At 39.9% G+C, this 20,049-nt stretch overlaps 1 protein-coding gene across 1 annotated transcript in view; it reads right to left on the bottom strand.

Moving 5' to 3' along the window:
• flt1 (fms related receptor tyrosine kinase 1) overlaps positions 1-20,049 on the bottom strand; it is a 129,420-nt gene that overhangs the window by 17,428 nt on the left and 91,943 nt on the right. Inside the window, 13 exon segments of the mRNA XM_052026169.1 lie at positions 529-668; positions 883-988; positions 2,229-2,328; positions 6,743-6,853; positions 6,970-7,096; positions 9,017-9,114; position 11,502; positions 11,788-11,862; positions 11,864-11,924; positions 12,330-12,368; positions 13,298-13,337; positions 13,340-13,366; positions 19,291-19,404. Of these exon segments, the coding sequence (XP_051882129.1) occupies positions 529-668; positions 883-988; positions 2,229-2,328; positions 6,743-6,853; positions 6,970-7,096; positions 9,017-9,114; position 11,502; positions 11,788-11,862; positions 11,864-11,924; positions 12,330-12,368; positions 13,298-13,337; positions 13,340-13,366; positions 19,291-19,404 (1,039 nt within the window).

Raw genomic sequence — 20,049 nt, 5'->3', positions numbered from 1 at the left:
CTTGTCTTAAGCATTTATTCAGTGTTTTTAAGTTAAAAAAATAATTGTACTGATTCAAGTTTTGCTCTGATTAAATAACTGCTTATTCCTTTTTCATGTTGCATATTTCTTATCAGTTAACATTTTATATATGCTGTAATCAATTACTGGAAGTACAAAAAAAGATATTTGTTAATCTTAATTCTGCCTCAAGCAAAAGAATTTCAAGTGGAGTTAACTGATCTTAATTTGTCTGATTTTAAAAAAATCCTGGAGTTAAATTGGTCTTGAGTAGGAGCAGAAAATAAGGCAGCGAAAATCAGCAAGAGTTTTTCACTTACATCAGTATTATTTATGAACAGATGTGGGTGACATTGCAAGTTAATAAACATCATAGAACTGAGCCAGAAGTAAGCTCACAGTCTGGACACTTGTCCTCTTGGTGAATTTCCTCTGCAGTTACAACATAATTTAATTCACTGTCTGTCCTTTTGACTGAATTTTCAGTAAAGATTTTAATTTTCTTGATAAAAATGTAATATATCTTACCCACAGCTTCCTGTACATTTATAATTAAATTTTGAATTCTCCATTTCTTCTCCCAAGCAGGAGTCTGGCGAAGTTGGGACTGAGAAGTTAAAGTTATTTGATACGAGCATGTCTCTCAGGGGGATGTAGTCCTTTCCATCCTGCCAATCACAACATGTTTTGTTTTATGTGTAAAAAATAATGAATGCTTTTCTTTAACTATTCCACTTTGCAACCAATAATGGTTTATGATAATGTTAACTAATAGCAATAATGGAAAAGCAAAAAGCTGCAGATGCTAGAAATCTGAAATGAAAATGGAAAAAGCTGGAGATACTTAGCAGCCAGGCAGTGTTCTTCACAACTCTTTAGTACCTGCTGAACATTTGCTTGTAATAAATCCCCAAGTCTCTCCACAAGCTTTGTGAAAGTGGGCCGTTGTTTGGGATCATTGTGCCAGCAGTCGAGTAATATTTGATAGCTGGAATAGACCCAACAAACACTTAACTTGTTTTGCTTTAAAATATGCAATTGTTTCATTATGTTAATTTTACATTTAAAGTAAACTAACTGTAATTAACACCTATAAACATCACACTAAAATCAAATTAGTTTTATACAATCAATCTCTTTCAGGTTTCCCAGAGATGGGGTTGCTATTAAGTTGGTTATAGATTTAACTGGGCTCTACATCAATAGTTGGAAAAAACGGCACACCACTACAAAACAAGGTAGCAACAGGAGTCACCCAGTTAGCCTCTCTGAATTTTGTCTGAAACTCAATAAATCATAGCTACTCTGTACCTCAGCTCACTTATCCACATCTGATTCACATCCTTTAGTATCTCTGCTCAACAAAAATCCAGGCTCAAACATAGCAGAGGAAAGGTACATGAAGCACAAAGTTAAATGTGAGACCAGCAGGGAAAATGTTGCATTATTCAAGTCCGCAGGTGGCACATTCCAACAGTTGTTCTTCTGGGCCATATAGAAGTCCAAATGAAAATAGAAGGCTGCAGGAGGAGACACAAAAATTTGACAGGTAGGCCTTCCGAGCAATTTTAATGGCCCGTCTGATTTCCACCAAGCAGGTTGGAATAAAATTGTCACTCTACACAGATTCAGGCTGCATGTTCCACAGACCCTGAGGGAGAAATGTTTCTCTTATCCTTGTTCTAAATGTTTTACACTGAATCTTGTGAGTATATTCTGTCATGCTACACCTCTCAAGAACAATCTGCCCGTCACCTATTATATTCATTCATTATTAAAGCATGCCTAGTGAAGTACTCTATACAACTCCCATTTTAATTAAAACAGCCACAATTATTGTAATCACAGAAGGAACCCAAACTGCTCTTACCTTATTTAACACATATTCTTAGAACATCACTAACAGCTTTTTTCCATATTCTGTGTGTCCGTTACATCAAGTGAATAATAAGACTAGTTAATGTTTTATTGTACTCTCACACACATAACTGTGTACAATATGTACTTAGTAAATTCATTTCTACCATTTAAATGCAAATCTGAAATGTGTTGGTGCAATTTAACTTAAAATATCATTAGTCACTAATTTAGACCAATTTCAGTGAGTAGCAAGGCTTTATTTTAGAACATAGGTTATATTTTATGACTTCCAGCATCATGGAAGGCAAAATATGTGGGCCTTGAATTTTTTAATCGAGCAATTGCTTTGTTATTGTCAGCCAACTTACATTTCTGGGGTTGAATAGTCAGGAGCTCGCATCCTTGTGCCCTCTTTTAATCTTCGACAAAATTCCTCATCGATCTGGACTCCTGGGTATGGTGATGCACCTGAATCAAATATGCAAGTAAGACCATGTTTTAAGAGTAACTATAGGGATAACGGTAACTCTCACTACAAATTGCAGATTATAAGAAAACTATGTCAAGAAAGATCTGTCTGTAACAAATTTGTGTCAGTGTCAGATCTGACAAAACCCAGAAAGTGATATTGGCAAGTTGGTGGGTGAAGAGGCAGAAATGTCAACATTCTTCTTATCATTGTCACCCATCAAGAAAACATTCCGATTTAGGTACAGCATTCACTGCCTTGAAACTGATAAATTCCACAAAAGTAAATGTCAAGAAATAACCCTTATACACAAATCTGTATTATTCTGTACTGACACATTAATGGTGACTTATAAACCCTAGAGAAGCTAACAAGAAGCTTGAAAAACAGGCAATTGAGATAAGAACATAGAGTCATGCAGCTTAGAAACAGACCCTTCAGCCCACCCAGTCTGTGCAGGCCATCAAGTATCCATTCATACCAATCCTATATTAATCTAATTTTATTCTGCCCACATCCCCATCAATTCCTCCCAGATTCTGTTACTCACCTATACACTAGGGACAATTTACAGTGACCAATTAACCTCCCAACCTACACATCTTTGGGATGTGGGAGGAAACCAGAGCGTCTGGGGGATGTGGATGGGTCATGAATTCGTCACATGTTAAACTACGACCATATCCAACACTCAACCAGTTCTACTCCAATACACAGAAGTGTGTAGCTCTTAACCATTTATTTTTAACAGTGACATGCAGAGATTTTTGCCTTCGTATCTCTATCCACTTTCCTTTGAATCTCTTGAGGCAGCTCGTGAGATAATTTGTCTGGCTCTGGATGACTCTGAAGAATAGTACTGTGAATGCTCTACACAGGACTGTTGGTAGTAGGATCCATCATTACACACATCAATACCAAACACTGTCAGGCAACAAGTATATTATAGTCTGGTGATGTAGGAGCAGGCATTTGATCCTGTTCACAATTATACACTAATGATTAATGAACAATGAAATAGAGGAGAATGGGGCAGATGAAAGTTGTTGAGAAGTCTCTGGAATGACTGAATAAACCAGGCCTTGAGAAATTGTTAGAAACAGGATGGAATAACACAATAATTCTAGCTGGTTCTGGGACACACAGACAGGGTGTACTAGCAGAGAACAAGGTAAATTATTATCTGGCCTGTCTCTGATTGTTCCACACATATTTTGATAATTTCCACCAGCATATTCCCTTTCTTCATTGATTAGTGGTGATCATCAATGGTCCAGGTCAAGCAATCGATTGACATGACCGGATAATATCAGCTGCATTTCCAGTTTAACACAGAACAGTGGAGGCTCAGGCAGCACACAATCCCCCACTATCCAGAAGCTATCCTACCTACAGGCTGGAACAACTATTGTAGTAAATGCCAAGAGAACATAAGAAGCTGGATGCATAAAAAGGAGATGGATTGGAACGATGCTGAGCCATGTTGAAGAGTCAGTCTGAATTAATACATTATGGGAAATTAGATTTTGCTTGGTTACAAGTGCTCTTTACTTGCACTCAGTGGCACTTAGATAATGTACTGTTTCTCAACCAGTCTTATGATGACTCATGGTTTGCATTCACCAAACGTCATTAGTTGAGGCCTGAAATTTACAGGCTATTAATCATTTCAAAGTGCTGGGATCAGTTTGAAAGCTCCAGTGACCCAGATTCAATCCTGACCTCAAGAGATAACTTTGCAGGTTTTGCTCATTCTCTCCATAACTGCACAGGTCTCCTTTGGGTGCTCCTCCCAAAGATACACTAATAGGTTAACTGGTAAATGGAAATTCCTCTCCCCCCAGTGTTGGTCAATTATAAAAAATTGAAAGGGAAATTGATGGGCATGTGTGAAAGAGGATACATTGCAGAGCTACAGGGAAATACGGAATGAGGAATGGATCTAATGGATTGCTCCTCTGAGCTCTAATGGGAGTCCGAACCAAATGGTCTCGTTCCACAGTGTATAGGTAAGAACCGAAGGGCCTATTTCCCACGCTGTATTTTTCTATGACTCAATGGCTATCCCAGTAACAAGCTGGTAGAGATGCATAGAATGCAACTGATCCAGATCTCTTCACTTCACTGCTGACCACACCTTTAGGCTGATATAATAGATACATTACTGAGGTGTGGTTTGTTCTGGGGACTGCAATCTGGTTCAACAAGTGTCATTATATAATACATCCCCTATACTGTTAAATATTCCACTGTCATCTCTGACTGATCCAATTTACCAAAATTGAGGAAGCCCAGAGAACTCAGACCACTGTTGGGCTGGAGGAATGCGGTTAGGGTGAGATGTAAAAGCAAGAAAGAGAATTTCAAAATCAAAGCATTGCCAGACTGTGAGTCAATATAGCTGAGCAAGCAAAGGGTATGTGTCCTTGTTGAGAATCATATTAAAATAGAAACTACCTATGGAGATTATTTAATTAGGTAATTTTTATAACCAACTTTGGGGAACTTTCTGTGAATCAAACAACTACCTATCCAAAATAAATTATTTCATGTGCCAAACCAAATGTCATAGAGTCATACAGCACAGAAACAGGCCCTTTGGCCCAACTCATGCATGCTGACCGTGTTGCCCAGCGAGCTAGTCCCATCTGCCCACATTTAGCCCCTAGTCCTCTCCTATTCACATACTTACCTAGATGGCTTTTAAATGTTGCTAATGTGCCTGCCTCCATCACTATTTCTGGCAGCTCATTTCCAAATACGCACCACCCTTTGTGTGAAGAAGCTGTCTCTGATGTCCCTTTTAAATCTCTCGCCTCTGATCTTAAACCTATGCCCTCTTGTTTTTAGCACCCGCTCCCTGGGAAAAAGACTGTGTGCTTTCACCTTTTTTATGCCCCTTGTGATCTTATATACCTCTATCAGGTTACCCCTCAACCTCCATTCCAGGGAATAAAGATAACATAATAAAAGATATCTGTATTAGTCACATGTACATCAAAACGCACAGTGAAATGCATCTTTTGCGTAGAGGGTTCTGGGGGCAGCCTGCAAGTGTCGCCATGCTACTGACGCCAACATAGCATGCCCACAACTTCCTAACCCGTAGATCTTTGGAATGTGGAAGGAAACCAGAGCACTCAGAGGAAACCCATGCAGACCATGGGGAGAACATACAAACTCCTTACAGACAGTGGCCGGAATTGAACCCGGGTCGCTGGGGCTATAATAGCGTTATGCTAACTGCTACACCAAGTCCTAGTCTACGCAACCTCTCCTTGCAACTCTGGCACCCAAGTCCAGGCAATATGCTGGTAAATCTTTTCTGCACTCTTTCTGATTTAATAACATCTTTCCTGTAATAGGGTGACCAAAACTGTACACAATACTTCAAGTACAGCCTCACCAACATCTTATATAACTGCGTCATAATTCCCCAACTCCTTTATCCAATGCCCTGACTGATGAAGGCCAGCGTGCCAAACGCCTTCTTCATCACCCTGTCTACCTGTGATGCCACTTTCAGTGAACTATGCACTTGCACTCCTAGGTCCCTCTGTTCCATAACACTACCCAGGACCCTACCATTCACTGTACAAGTCCTACCCTGGTTTGATCTCCCAAATTGCAATAACTCACATTTATCTGGATCGAAAGCCATTTGCCAATCTTCAACCTACATACCTAGCTGATCAAGATCCCCCTGTAATTTTTCATAACCTTCTACAATATCTACAACACCACATATTTTAGTATCATCTGCAAACTTACTAACCACACCTTGTACATTCACATCCAAATCGTTTATATAAATTACAAACAAAGGTCCCAGCACCGACCCCTGTGGCACACCACTACACACAGACCTCCAGTCTGAGAAACAACCCTCGACCATCACCCTACCACTGAGCCAATTATGAATCCAATCCATTATCTCCCCCGGATCCCATGCGATCTAACCTTCCAGACTGACCAGCCATGAGAGACCTTGTCAAAGGCCTTACTAAAGTCCATATAAACAACACCCACTACCCTACCTTCATCTATCCTCTTTGTTACCTCCTCAAAGAACTACAAGAGATTTGTTAGACACAACTTCCCACGCACAAAGCCATGCTGACTGTCCCAAATCAGACCCACTCTCTCCAAATGTTGGTTGATCCTGTCCCTCAGAATCCCCTCCAGCAATTTATCCACCACCAGTGTCAGACTCTCTGGCTGTAGTTTCCTGGTTTGTTTTTGCTACCCTTTTTAAACAATGGTAGCACATTAGCCACTCTATAAATGTCTGTACATGTCTGTATAAATATTTAGACGCATGTCTGTCTATATATTCTGTATATGCATGCAATGTGTAGCCACAAGGTGTCCTGTATCAAAATATAATACATAGATGTAGATATTATGACATACCTAAGGAAAATATCTCCCACAATAAAACTCCATAAGACCAGACATCACTTTGAGTATTGTAAACTTTGTCAAATATAGATTCCGGGGCCATCCATTTGAGAGGGAGCCTGCCTTGCAAATATTAATGAACAAAGGTTATTGACATGACTAGCTCCTTATGCAAAAGTAATCTTAATTTTTACTTGTCAAGTTATTCGCATCTTTTCAAATAATCCCATTAAATGAACTTACATCTCCCTTTCGTACATAATCAGGATCTTTATAAATATCTCGTGCAAGTCCAAAGTCACAGATCTTTACTACATTGTTCTCAGATAAAAGGATGTTTCTTGCTGCCAGATCTCGATGGATGCACTGTAATAAAAGAGTTGCATTCTCAAAACTCATTTCCTCAATCATTGCCATGAGTTTCCTGATATCATTATTTATAATGAAACTTTTTTAGTAAAACCTCTTTGCCTAATGATACAAAAAAAATATAATTTAACATTTTTCCTGGGGAAGTAGACAGAAGCAAGTAGGATGTCTGCTTGAGTTCCTCAGAACTTGCGTAACAAATGTATTTGTTTTCAGAAATCACTATTTGAAAGTAAGTCATTAAATGTAATAATCATTCATTGCAGTTCTAGATGGGAGGAAGAGCTGGGCGTCACAAATCCAGCCTCGTACTGTGCTTCTACAAATGCCTCAGCATAGCTTACGTGAACATTTCTACTTGGCAGCAGATAACAGGTAAGAAAACATTCTTCCATGATTTTTCCATGACATTTTCACAGTGCTACAGAACAAAGCACAGGATCTTCCACAGGTTATGTAAAGCAATGGATAGAGAAAGATGGGCCAAATAATGAATAGGAAATGACAGTCATTCCATTGACTATTGGGTCCCTGCCTTAACTGTACCAATTAAACTAGGGGAGTCAACATAACACTTTAGGTTTGTTCCAAGCTATTTGTGATAATAGATTATACATTATCTTTAACAATTCTACTTTTTCCAAAGGAGATGGTTACCAATGCTGGAAATATCAAAATTTTTATGTTTTAACTGGAATTCTTATTCAGCTTTCTATTTCCTGTGTCTTCTATTTTTAACCATGATTCAATTAATTAATTAATTAAAATGCTGCTTAAATTGTGTGATATTTTTCAAATTATATTGAGATAATTTAATATACAATAGACTGCTGCTGATGTTGATGTCCATAAGCATGTAGTCTATAAACATAGTAACATGAAATAATAGAGGTGTAGATCATTCAGCCCCTTATACCTACTCTGCTATTTGATAAGATCATAACTGACTTTCCACTTCAACTCTACCTTTTAACACCATCCCCAGATCCCTCTGTTCCCAAAATACATAAACCTCTGTTTTGGACATACGCTCAACTTTCAGGGATAAAGAATTTCAAAGATACACAAATCTTTTGTCTTACCTCAGTTTTATCCAGCTGACTTTTATCCTAAGAGTGTGACCTATTGTCTAGACTCCTCAGACAGGTAAATATCCTTCCACCATTTACACTGCCAGACCCCTTGGGAGTTTGATATCTTGTAATAGTCAATTCATTAAACAGATACATTTTCATCAATGGATCTTGAAATGAATGTACATAGTTGTCAACTAACTGATTAATCATGTAAGCCATATATGTTTTGCAGAAGAAATGCCTGAGCTTTCAACATTTTTACTTTAATTGCTAACAATTTGTAGCCTTGAAATTGTGTAATCTTTTCTCTCTGCACTAAACATTCGGTGACTATAATGCTAATGCCCACTCTGATCCATCAAAATAATTTGCAAAATTTGCCAAAAATACATTGAAGGTAGCTCATCATTTAGCACAGCCCAAAAGAGGACCTCAGTTGTTCCTGTTGGGACCTGTGTGGAGTGCAAGGTTGACTGCTGGGAAGCAAGTTAGTACTTAAAACAATTTCTCCATGGTAACCACAGCATATCAGCAGAAAAGACTGCCATGAAGGGGAGTGAAAACATGGGGAGGGAAAACATGGGGAGGGGGACATGATGTTCTCCAGTCTGCTCATGGCCCACTCTCCACCTCCATCAACGTGATGAACTGCCATGGTGTGGGATCAACTCCCGTACAATGAGTTGTCCCACACCAGAGCAAACTACAGCCTGATCAGTGGTCAATGCATGCAAGTCGTATTATTGTTTGAAAAAGAGCTGCAGTCAGCAAAGAGACCTTCAACTATTTCTAATGTCAATGACCCAGAGTTTCAGAATTTTTATTTGGATTGCATTCAAACCTTTCTTGATGCTAAGAATTCCATGCCTCGGGCCACCTGAAAACTGTAACTGATCAGATCCTCCATGGTAATTGGTTGTTTGTACAAGTCAACAGCATCTATCAATTATTCAAAAAGAAAGGAATGAATTGTTAATTTTGAATTGCTACTGCATTTATCAGTTCAGTAATAAAGTTCTCACTGTATGAGGAACAAGATATAATCCTTTAATATTAATGCAAATTATTTCTATATTCTTCAATCCCAGTGAAGCTTGGAAAAACCAATGGCATTCACAAGAAGTCCCAAATAAACAGCTCATGTTAGATTCAATGCAGAAGGTCTCCGGGTTTGATCTTCCCTGAACCTCATGAGCAATTCTAAACTGTATCCACTCAAGCTATGGGAGAAACAGATATATGAGGCATAAATGGAAAATTAAAAGTTCTCCAGTATGTGACTGCCGTTACATGGGGCAGACCTTGTAAGGATATAACAATTCAATGCCCGATCCACTAATATGAAGGAAACATCAGAGTGATACTTTGTTACTTTCAATGTAATATCCGGCTTAATCATCTAAATATAAAATTATATTTACAGCTCTACTACTACATCAGATAACAAAAGAAGATCTCTGTGTATTGAAGTAATTCTTTAATAGTAAATCTTTACCAATTCCATCATATCCATTTACCCTTTGAATCAAAAACAAGATTGAAGTCAACTCCACCAAAGTATTCAGCCAAAGAATAATATCTGAGCATTAGTTTTTTCACGTTCACCATGGATGCTACCTGACCTGAGTGTTTCCATTGCCTTCTTATTTTATTTCAGACATCAGATGTTTTCAGTATTTTATTTCTTGCCTATAATAATGTTCTTTTGACTAATCTAGCAGGAACCGTGGAATCAGTATTGACACAATCAACTCAAACACACTTTTGCTATATCCTCCTGAACCAACTCAACATAATGATCCCAAATAGCAAGCAATTACATCCTTCCTAGCCATTCATTACAGTTCACAATTGGCACTGTATTCCTTTTTATAGTCTATTCTCTCCCATATCCCCAGAGATCATTAATCTTTCCTTTTTCCATAAAATTCTTTTCCAGTAATTCTCCCATAATCTGCTGCATTGCTACTACATTTCTGTCCTGATTAACACATGAATCAGTCTCCTAAACTTCTTCCATTTAAGTTATGCAAACAACTTGCCTTCAACAAGTAAAATTATAAATCAGGAAATTATTCCAATTAAAAACACATCATTGCACAGAAATGCAATAATAAGGTACAATATAATATACTGTAAACTCTTGGGATTTATGAAGCTTCAAAGGTGAAATTCACTGTCCTCCAATGTCCTAGATTCCAACAGAATCCTTTCCTACAAGTTGTGATTTGCTTTCATATCCAAATTTGACTGCAACATTCCAATTTTCTTCTTTGTTCCCAGACTCAAGCCCTGGAATAGATGTGACATTGCCAATTACTCTTTGGTACCTTGCCCAAGAGATCATTTGTCCACAAAATACCAAGGATATTAGCAATCCAAAATAAAAACAAAAGGAAGTGCTGGAAGCATTTTGGAGATTAGGCAACATCTGTGGAGAAAGAAGCAAAACCAATACACTCAGATTATTCCAGATCAGAAACATAAGAATGCTAGCAATGAATAGGAGTGAAGTCAAGGAAAAGCAGTGCAAGTAACTTACAGAAGAGAAAGGGATAGAACAGACAGTAGGAGTGAATGGTAAAATCAGCAATGATGTAAAACAAAAGGAGCTGACAATGGGGCAAACATGGAAATTAAAACTGGAAGCAGAGGATGTATGGTTACCATAATGCCTCCTTTTTTAAAAAACTTAGATTACTAACATCTAGTTGGTTTAAGAGAAAATGAATGATTAAGATTTAGTTACATTCATTGTTAAGTAGGAAGACGGTAAAGTGCCTGGTAGAAAGGTTAAGGTTGAGCTTTTTGGAACTGTGTATGCAGCGAGTGAAATGGAAATTAAATAGCAAATGATTGAAAGGTAAATCATTCTTCATGTATGGCCCTTAGCAGTGAGTGTCATAATTTAACCATTAGACCCGTACTACTCACTGCCTAGCACACATCAGAAAATAAGCAGTTATTTGCAATGCTTGGCAAACAAAACTTTGTATTTCATGACATGAATCTTTGTGATACCAAATATCACTGAAATTTGAACATTCATTAGCTCTGTGGAATCCCTTGGAACAAAATATAGCTTAAAGTATTAATTACTGTGTATATTTTGGTGGATCCAAATGAGGAGTGGAAAGCCCTATCATCCATTCCTGGATTGTTTTCAGTGTTGTCTCACTAATAAGCTGTTGGCTCTGTGGGATACTACAGTAACTAACATTTCAGATCATTTGGTTAACCACTGGTCAAAACATGGCAATGGTAAAGCTACAACAACTCCTGATGTATGCTTTTTATTCCTGCCATGTTTGCTAACTCTGCTACACCCTTTCACCTCCCACAGATTAGTGGCAAAATAATGAGGTGAGGTTTCCTCTCTACAGTTCTGGAAAACTATAGATATGCTGATAAGAACATTTTTTTCTACAGATGGTACACCATGTATTTTTATTCCTTTCCAAACTTGAAAGGTGTGTCTCCTCCTATTAAGAATCTCCCACGGATGTTTATTAGATAGATAATCAGCAAGGACATCAAAGATACACAGTCTGATGTAAAAATAACTTTGAGGGCTGTAAATCAGGAAGAAATCAGGAAGGAATCAGTTCTTACCCCTCCTCTCTCTTCAACCTCACTTAGAGTTTTATCTTCATCAAATCCAGAGCTGGTGGAGCTCTCAGAGCTTGCAAACACTTGCCAGCCTTCTCTTTTTCCCCTCCATGGGGATCTTTTCCTTGCATTTGATCTGCCTGTAGTGTAGTCTCCTAGACATAAAATACAGGACAAGAGCTTTAAAAAATTGGTTGATTTTGGTTGATACATTGAAAACTTGATAGCAAAGGTACATTTTACACCTCTTAAAATCTGCAGTTCCATTGATAGCAACACACTATTATATTGCATAGCTAGTTAATGAAGTAGTAAATGGATTTTAACTGCATTATGTTTGGTAAATCGATGGAAATCATTTGCTAAATGGAACCTCTTATTTTTCTCTGTCCTCTCCACCACACCACTAACGCCCACCCCTATCACTCACCCTATTCAGCTATGGCAAGTCGCGACCCAGGCATAGCATGCAGTTAAATAGAAGACTAAGTCCTTCAGAAATGCCATTGGTTAACTGACAGAAAATAGAGGGTAGAAGGAAACACATCATTTTTAAGCTTGGAGACTGGGTGGGAGCATGAGCAGTGAGGAGGATGCAGAAAGGCCTCAGGGTGCTGTGGACAGGTTAAGGGAATGGGGAAGGACATAACAGATGGAATATAAGGCAAAAATGTGGAATGATCCACATTGGTAGGAAAAATAGAAAGGCAAAGATTTTTTTGTTGATAGTGTGAAAGGTATTGGAGTCCAGATGGACCTGACAGTCCTTGTTCATGAATCACTGAGAGTTGGCATGCAGCTTAAGTAGGCAATTAGAAAGTCAAAGTGATATGATAACTTTATTTTTTGTCTTGAACTGACGTGGAGCCAGAAAGAGCCTCAGATCTCCTCCTGGCTTCAAAATATATCCAACATCCTTAACTGGTAATGATCTGTGTCCTTCAAACTACTCCCATCCTCACAAAAGATGCTCAAGGACACCCTGAGTATGATGGATGGCATAGAATATGATTATTCTGGCAAGCTATGACAGAATAATCATATTCTATGCAATCCATTTTGTTCACAGTGCAGATATTTAGAAGACACTGCAGAATAAATTTTTTGCAAGCCTCATGCCTATGTTCCTGAGTGCAGGCATCAACATCTATGTCTATTTGATGCTTGAAAATAGCCTAAACGAGTTTTGAGGCCTGCACTTCAAAATAGTAGGATGCAGACCCTTGCATGTAATTTGCCACATAATAAATTCCTATTGATTCCTACTCCCAATAGCATGATGAGACAGAGTCTGAATAGAGAAAAGATCACAGTAGGTTAATTTTGAATATTTAATCACATCACTCAGTTGACTCTTCCTTTAAAGAGAAATAAAAGGTGCAATGTGTAGAAACATTCCTGTTGTGAGTGAAATACTGTCCATTAATTACATTCAATAGGTTGGAAACGTAATAATTCAGTATTTTTTTTAATGAATGGTTATGTATGTTCACCTTGTGCAACACAAAGTTATTCCTCTTGGTCTGAAAGATAGTTGGAGAGGTTTCCATATTACAGTATTCAACGATCACCATCAAAGGACCTGTGCATAGAAAAGTAAGGCATAGTGTGGTTCAATTACGCTGGGATAAGACAAGGAATAATTATCTAAATTGCATTTCCATCCAGAACCTTGCCTGTCATTTCTGCACATCAGAAAATCAATAATGTGCTCCCAATGATTTGCCTTGTGCACAAACTGGCTATGGAGGCTCTCGGATTGCATTACAAAGTTAAATTGTATCTTAAGATTTAAAAACTTTTTCTTCATAAGAAAGTATTTTTGAAACTTACAATTCATCTGGTGTTCTGATGGTGTTGTTCCCACTAAATGACGTTTTTGAGACTTGGCACTGATGTATAACACTTCCTCCCTGTACTCTGCTCTCAACATCCTCAGCTGCACATTTCTTGCTATGAGATTGCAGGGATTCTAGGCTCCAAGACTAAATCTCAGTATCAGATGTATCACAAGGTTCAAAGTGTCTAAGTGAGACACCCACAGTTGCTTTGGAGTGGTAGTGCACATTTGTTTTTGCAGTGAAGAACAGATTGACAATCTAAAACACATTTGAATGCCTTATGAGTCCAGCAGTGGAGGTCCAACCTCCTGTCATTTCCTTGAAGTTAATTGGGAAGTCTACCTGCTGAGCCTGCACCAGGTTAGATTGGGCACAGGTTCACTGATTTCATTGATTTCATTGGAGAGGAAGAGCTCCAAGGGAGATAGGTAAGTTTCAGGTAATTTCAATTGTTTTGAACTAATTGGGTTAACTTGTATGTATTTAATTTTTTTAAGTACTTTATGATGTTTTATATTGTAAAACATTTTAATTATGATTATTTTTAATATCCTTTAATTGTTTCTGAACATTTATAAGTGGCTGAGACATAGAACATAACAGCACAGTACAGGCCCTTCGGCCCACAGCAATTTGAGGAGATCACTGAGCCTTTGGCTAGGATCTTTGAGCCCTCGTTATCCACAGGAATGGTACCAGAGGATTGGAGGGTGGCAAATGTTGTCCTCCTATTCAAAAAAGGTAGTAGGGATAGTCCAGGGAATTATAGACCAGTGAGCCTTATGTCTGTGGTGGGCAAGCTGTTGGAAAGGATTCTTAGAGATAGGATCTATGGGCATTTCGAGAATCATGGTCTGATCAGGGACAGCCAGCATGGCTTTGTGAAGGGCAGATCATGTCTCACAAGCCTGATAGTGTTCTTTGAGGAGGTGACCAGATAGATTGATGAGGGTAGTGCAGTAGGTGTGGTCTACATGGATTTTAGTAAGGCATTTGACAAGGTTCCACATGGTAGGCTTCTTCAGAAGGTCAGAGGGCATGGGATCCAGGGAGGCTTGGCCATGTGGATACAGAATTGGCTTGCCTGTAGAAAGCAGAGGGTTGTGGTGGAGGGAGTGCATTCAGATTGGAGGGCTGTGACTAGCGGTGTCCCACAAGGATCAGTTCTGGGACCTCTGCTTTTCGTGATTTTTATTAATGACTTGGATGAGGGAGTAGAAGGGTGGGTTAGCAAGTTTGCAGATGACACAAAGGTTGGTGGTGTTGTGGATAGTGTAGACGATTGTCGAAGATTGCAGAGGGACATTGATAGGATGCAGAGCTGGGCTGAGAAGTGGCAGATGGAGTTCAATCTGGAGAAGTGTGAGGTGGTACACTTTGAAAGGACAAACTCCAAGGCAGAGTACAAAGTTAATGGCAGGATTCTGTGTAGTATGGAGGAGCAGAGGGATCTGGGGGTCCATATCCACAGATCCCTGAAAGTTGCCTCACAGGTGGATAGGGTTGTTAAGAAAGCTTATGGGATGTTAGCTTTCATAAGACGAGGGATCGAGTTTAAGAGCTGCGATGTAATGATGCAGCTCTACAAAACTCTGGTTAGACCACACTTAGAGTACTGTGTCCAGTTCTGGTCACCTCATTATAGGAAGGATGTGGAAGCATTGGAAAGGGTGCAGAGGAGATTTACCAGGATGCTGCCTGGTTTAGAGTGCATGCATTATGAGGAGAGACTAAGGGCTTTACTCTTTGGAGAGAAGGAGGATGAGAGGAGACATGATAGAGGTGTACAAAATATTAAGAGGAATAGATAGAATGGACAGCCAGCGCCTCTTTCCCAGGGCACCAGTGCTCAATACAAGAGGGCATGGCTTTAAAGTAATGGGTGGGAAGTTCAAGGGAGATATCAGAGGAAGGTTTTTTACCTAAAAGGTGGTTGGGGCATGGAATGCGCTGCCTGGGGCGGTGGTGGAGGCAGGTACATTGGTCAAATTCAAGAGATTACTAGATAAACATATGGAGGAATTTAAAGTAGAGGGATATGTGGGAGGAAGGGGTTAGCTAGTCTTAGGTGAGGGTTAAAGGTTGGCACAACATTGTGGGCCGAAGGGCCTGTGTTGCGCTGTACAGTTCTATGTTCTATGACATTTTATCCTGCTCTAAGATCTATCTAACCCTTCCCTCCTACATAGCCCCCTATTTCTCTATCATTCATGTATCTAAGAGTCTCTTTGATGTCCCTAATGTATCTGCCCCCACAACCTCTGTAGGCAGTGTGTTCCACGCACTCACCACTCTCTGTGTAAAAAACTTACCCCTGACATCCCCCTTATATCTTCCTCCAATCACCTTAAAATTATGTCCCCTTGTGTTACCATTGTCACCCTGGGAAAAATTCTCTGACTGTCCACTCGATCTATGCCTCTTATCATCTTGTACACCTCTATCAAGTCACTTCTCATCTTTCTTCACTCCAAAGAGAAAAGCCCTAGCTCACTCAACCTATCCTCATAAGACATGCACTCCAATCCAGGCAGCATCCTGGTAAATCTCCTCTGCACCCTCTCTAAAGCTTCCACATCCTTCCTATAATGAGGCAACCAGAACTGAACACAATACTCCAAGTGTGGTCTAACCAGAGTTCTACAGAGCTGCAACATCACCTCACGGCTCTTGAACTCAATACCCTGACTAATGAAGGCCAACACACCATACGCCTTCTTAACAACTCCATCAACCTGTGCAGCAACCTTGAGGGACCTATAGATGTGGACCTCAAGATCCCTCTGTTCCTCCACACTGCTAAGAGTCCTGCTGTTAACCTTGTATTATTCTGCCTTTAAATTCAATCTCCCAAAGTGTATCACTTCATATTTCCCTGGGTTGAACTCCATCTGCCACTTCTCAGCCCAACTCTGCATTCTATCAGTATCCTGTTGTAATCTACAGCAACCTTCTACACTATCCGTAACACCACCAACCTTCGTGTCATCTGCAAACTTACTAACCCACCCTTCCACATCCTCATCCAAGTCATTTATAAAAGAAAATCACAGAGCAGGAGTCCCAGAACAAACCTCCAGGCAGATTATTCTCCATCTACAACCACCATGTCTTCTATGGGTGAGCCAATTCTGAATCCACCACAGCAAGTTTCCCTGGATCCCATGCCTCCTGACTTTCTGAATGAGCCTTCCATGAGGAACCTTATCAAACACCTTACTAAAATCCATGTACACCATATCCACTACTCTACCTTCATCAATGTGCTTTGTCACATCCTCGAAGGATTCAATCAGGCTCATGAGGCACGACCTGCTCATCACAAAGCCATGCTGACTGTCCCTAATCAGCCTATGCTTCTCCAAATGCCCATAAATCCTGTCTCTAAGAATCTTCCCCAGTAATTTGCCCACCACTGAAGTAAGAATCACTGGTCTGTAATTCCCAGGGTTATCCCCACTCCCTTTCTTAAACAAAGGAACAACATTTGCCACTGTCCAATCATCTGGCACTACTCCTGTGGCCAGTAAGGATGCAAAGATCATCGCCAAAGGTGCAGAATCTCTTCCCTCGCTTCCTGTAATAACCTTGGATATATTCCTGTCCAGCCCTGGTGACTTATCTATCCTAATGTTTTTCTAAAGTTCCAGAACATTCTCCTTCCTCACATCGACATGCCCTAGTGTATCAACCTGTCGTACGCCATCCTCACAAGTGTCAATGTCTCTCTCTCTGGTGAACACTGAAGCAAAGTATTCATTAAGGACCTCCCCTTCCTCTTCCCACTCCAGGCACATGTTTCCTCTTTTATCCCTGATTGGTCCTACCCTCACTCTAGTCACCCTCCTATTCTTCACATACGTGTAGAGCACCTTGGGGTTTTACTTGATCCTACTCGCCAAGGACTTGTCATGCTCTCCTAAGTCCATTCTTAAGCTCCCTCCTGGCTACCTTGTAACTCTCCATATCCCTGTCTGATCCATGCTTTCTAAACCTCAGATAAGCTTCTTTCTTCCTCTTGACAAGATATTCTACATCTCTTGTCAACCACAGTTCCTTCACTCTACTATCCTCACCCTGCCTCACTGGGACAAACCTATCCAGAACCCCATGCAAGTACTCCCTAAACAACCTCCACATTTCAGCTGTGCACTTCCCCAAGAACATCTGTTCCCAATTTATGCTCCCAAGTTCGCATCATAATTCCCCCTCCCCCAGTTAAATACTTTCCTATATCATCTGCTCCTATCCCTCTCCAAGGCTATGGTAAAGGTCAAGGAGTTATGGTCACTATCTCCAAAATTCTCTCCCACCAAGAGATCTGAAACCTGATCAGGCTCATTGCCTGGTACCAGGTCCAGTATGGCCTCTCCTCTAGTCGGCCTGTCCACATACTGTGTCAGGAATCCTTCCTGTACACACCTAACAAACTCCATCCCATATATCCTCTTTACACTAAGGAGGTGCCAATCAATATTAGGGAAGTTGAAATCACCCATGACAACAACCCTGTTATTTTTGCACCTCCAAAATCTGCCTCCCAATCTGCTCCTCAGCGTCTCTGCTGCTATTGGGGGTGGGGGGGGGGGGGTCTGTAGAATACACCCAATAGAGTGATTGCTCCCTTCCTGTTTCTGACTTCCACCCACACTGACTCAGTAGACAATCCCTCCAGGACATCCTCCCTTTCTACAGCTGTGACACTGTCCCTGATCAGCAAAGCCACTCCCCCACCTCTTTTACCTCTGTCCCTGTCCCTTTTGAAACATCTAAACCCCAGAATATCCAGCAGCCATTCCTGCCCTTGCAATAGCCAAGTCTCTGTAATGGCCACCACGTACTTACCCATGCTTTAAGTTCATCACCCTTGCTCCTGATAGTTCTCGCATTAAAGTAGATACACTTCAGCCCATCCAACTGACTGCAATTTTGCCCTTTCCAATGCCTATCCTTGCTCACAGTCTTTCTACACTCTGCATCTACATGCATACTAAATGAAAAGACAAACAAGTCTTTTGAAATTTTTGATAGCTGGTAAACATAGGGTTATGGTTTAGTCAACCATCAAGGTATTTCTGGGAGCAGGTATTACTATTTTTGCAGGATGACCATGTGATCCACAGGGTCTCACTAATCAGGAGCCAGCTTCAGGGATCAAGTTGCCACTAGTACAGTGGCAAGCACAGGCTTATTGTTATCAAATAGCTTTGGACTAGTTATTGTATACCATCCATGCCTTTGAACATTATGGTGGTATTCAAATATTGGGGATGATTGCAGCAGTTACTAACAATAATCCTGGTCATTGTTTCCACGGATACTCTTTCATTTCATTCTCTTCATCTATTTAACCTCATACTTCTATTAGAAGGAAGTTTTCAGGTCAATGACCTGATAACAATTGTTCTGATGACAGGTCATGACCTTAAATGTTAACCCTTCCTCTTTCCACAGACATTCCCTGCCCTTCTGAATATCTAGCATTTTCTGTTTTTATTTCAGGTTTTCAGCATCTGCAGTTTTTCCTTGCCTTTTGAGATCTTCCATAATCACGTTGTTATTTTTAATCATAAATAAGCTAATTTTTCAGACTAACATCAACAAACATTTTGCTCTGTGCTATTAAATTCCACTATACTGGCAAGGGAGTCATAATGTTACAAACCTCCATGTCTGGTGCATGCTCCCAATAAATTCACCACATTTAGGTGGTTTCCAATATGAATCAAGATCTTTAGCTCTGACATTAAAGCTTTATGTTCACTGGCTGTGGCGCCCTCTGAAAAGAAAATATTTTAAACAACTTAGAATACTAATCTCAAGCTATAGCATTTTCAATATCTATTCAATGAAAATATAAACAGTTGAAGGCTTTATTGTTGTACACAAGCACAGTAAAGACAAATACAAAACACGGACATAAGGATTTAGAATAATTCCACAATTTTTAATCTTTTAATGCCAGAACTAATATTTATTATTTTACACGCTCATATCCTTATTCCATTCTCTTTTTTTATGCAGTATGCATAATTCAACAGAGTTTCAACAGATTTTCCACAGTGACTGTGGCAGAAGATGGGCAGGATCCCCATGAAAACCTTGGGGAGCCAACTGAAAAGTTTCTGGTTGTCTTGTAAGTGAACAAAGTCAGTCTCCCCTTATGGGATAAATGGTGGTCAGGGAGAGAAGTGAAGCGACAGGCCTTGAAAACTAGAAATTCCGACATTGAGACTGGACAGGGCCCTGTGGTGTCTCATGTGCCATGTGTGTGACAACACCCCACCCTCAACAGTACTGATCTAACTCCCTGAAAAGTTTTTTTTTATATAAATCAGGAGAGATGCCTTACTAACCACCACCACTGCCATACCACCCACCACACCCTTCTGCTGTGAGTGCATACCTTGGATATCTCACAGAA

Source organism: Pristis pectinata, chromosome 11 (genome assembly GCF_009764475.1).
Source record: "Pristis pectinata isolate sPriPec2 chromosome 11, sPriPec2.1.pri, whole genome shotgun sequence".
Taxonomy (NCBI): domain Eukaryota; kingdom Metazoa; phylum Chordata; class Chondrichthyes; order Rhinopristiformes; family Pristidae; genus Pristis; species Pristis pectinata.
This window is presented reverse-complemented; position numbering and strand designations above follow the sequence as displayed.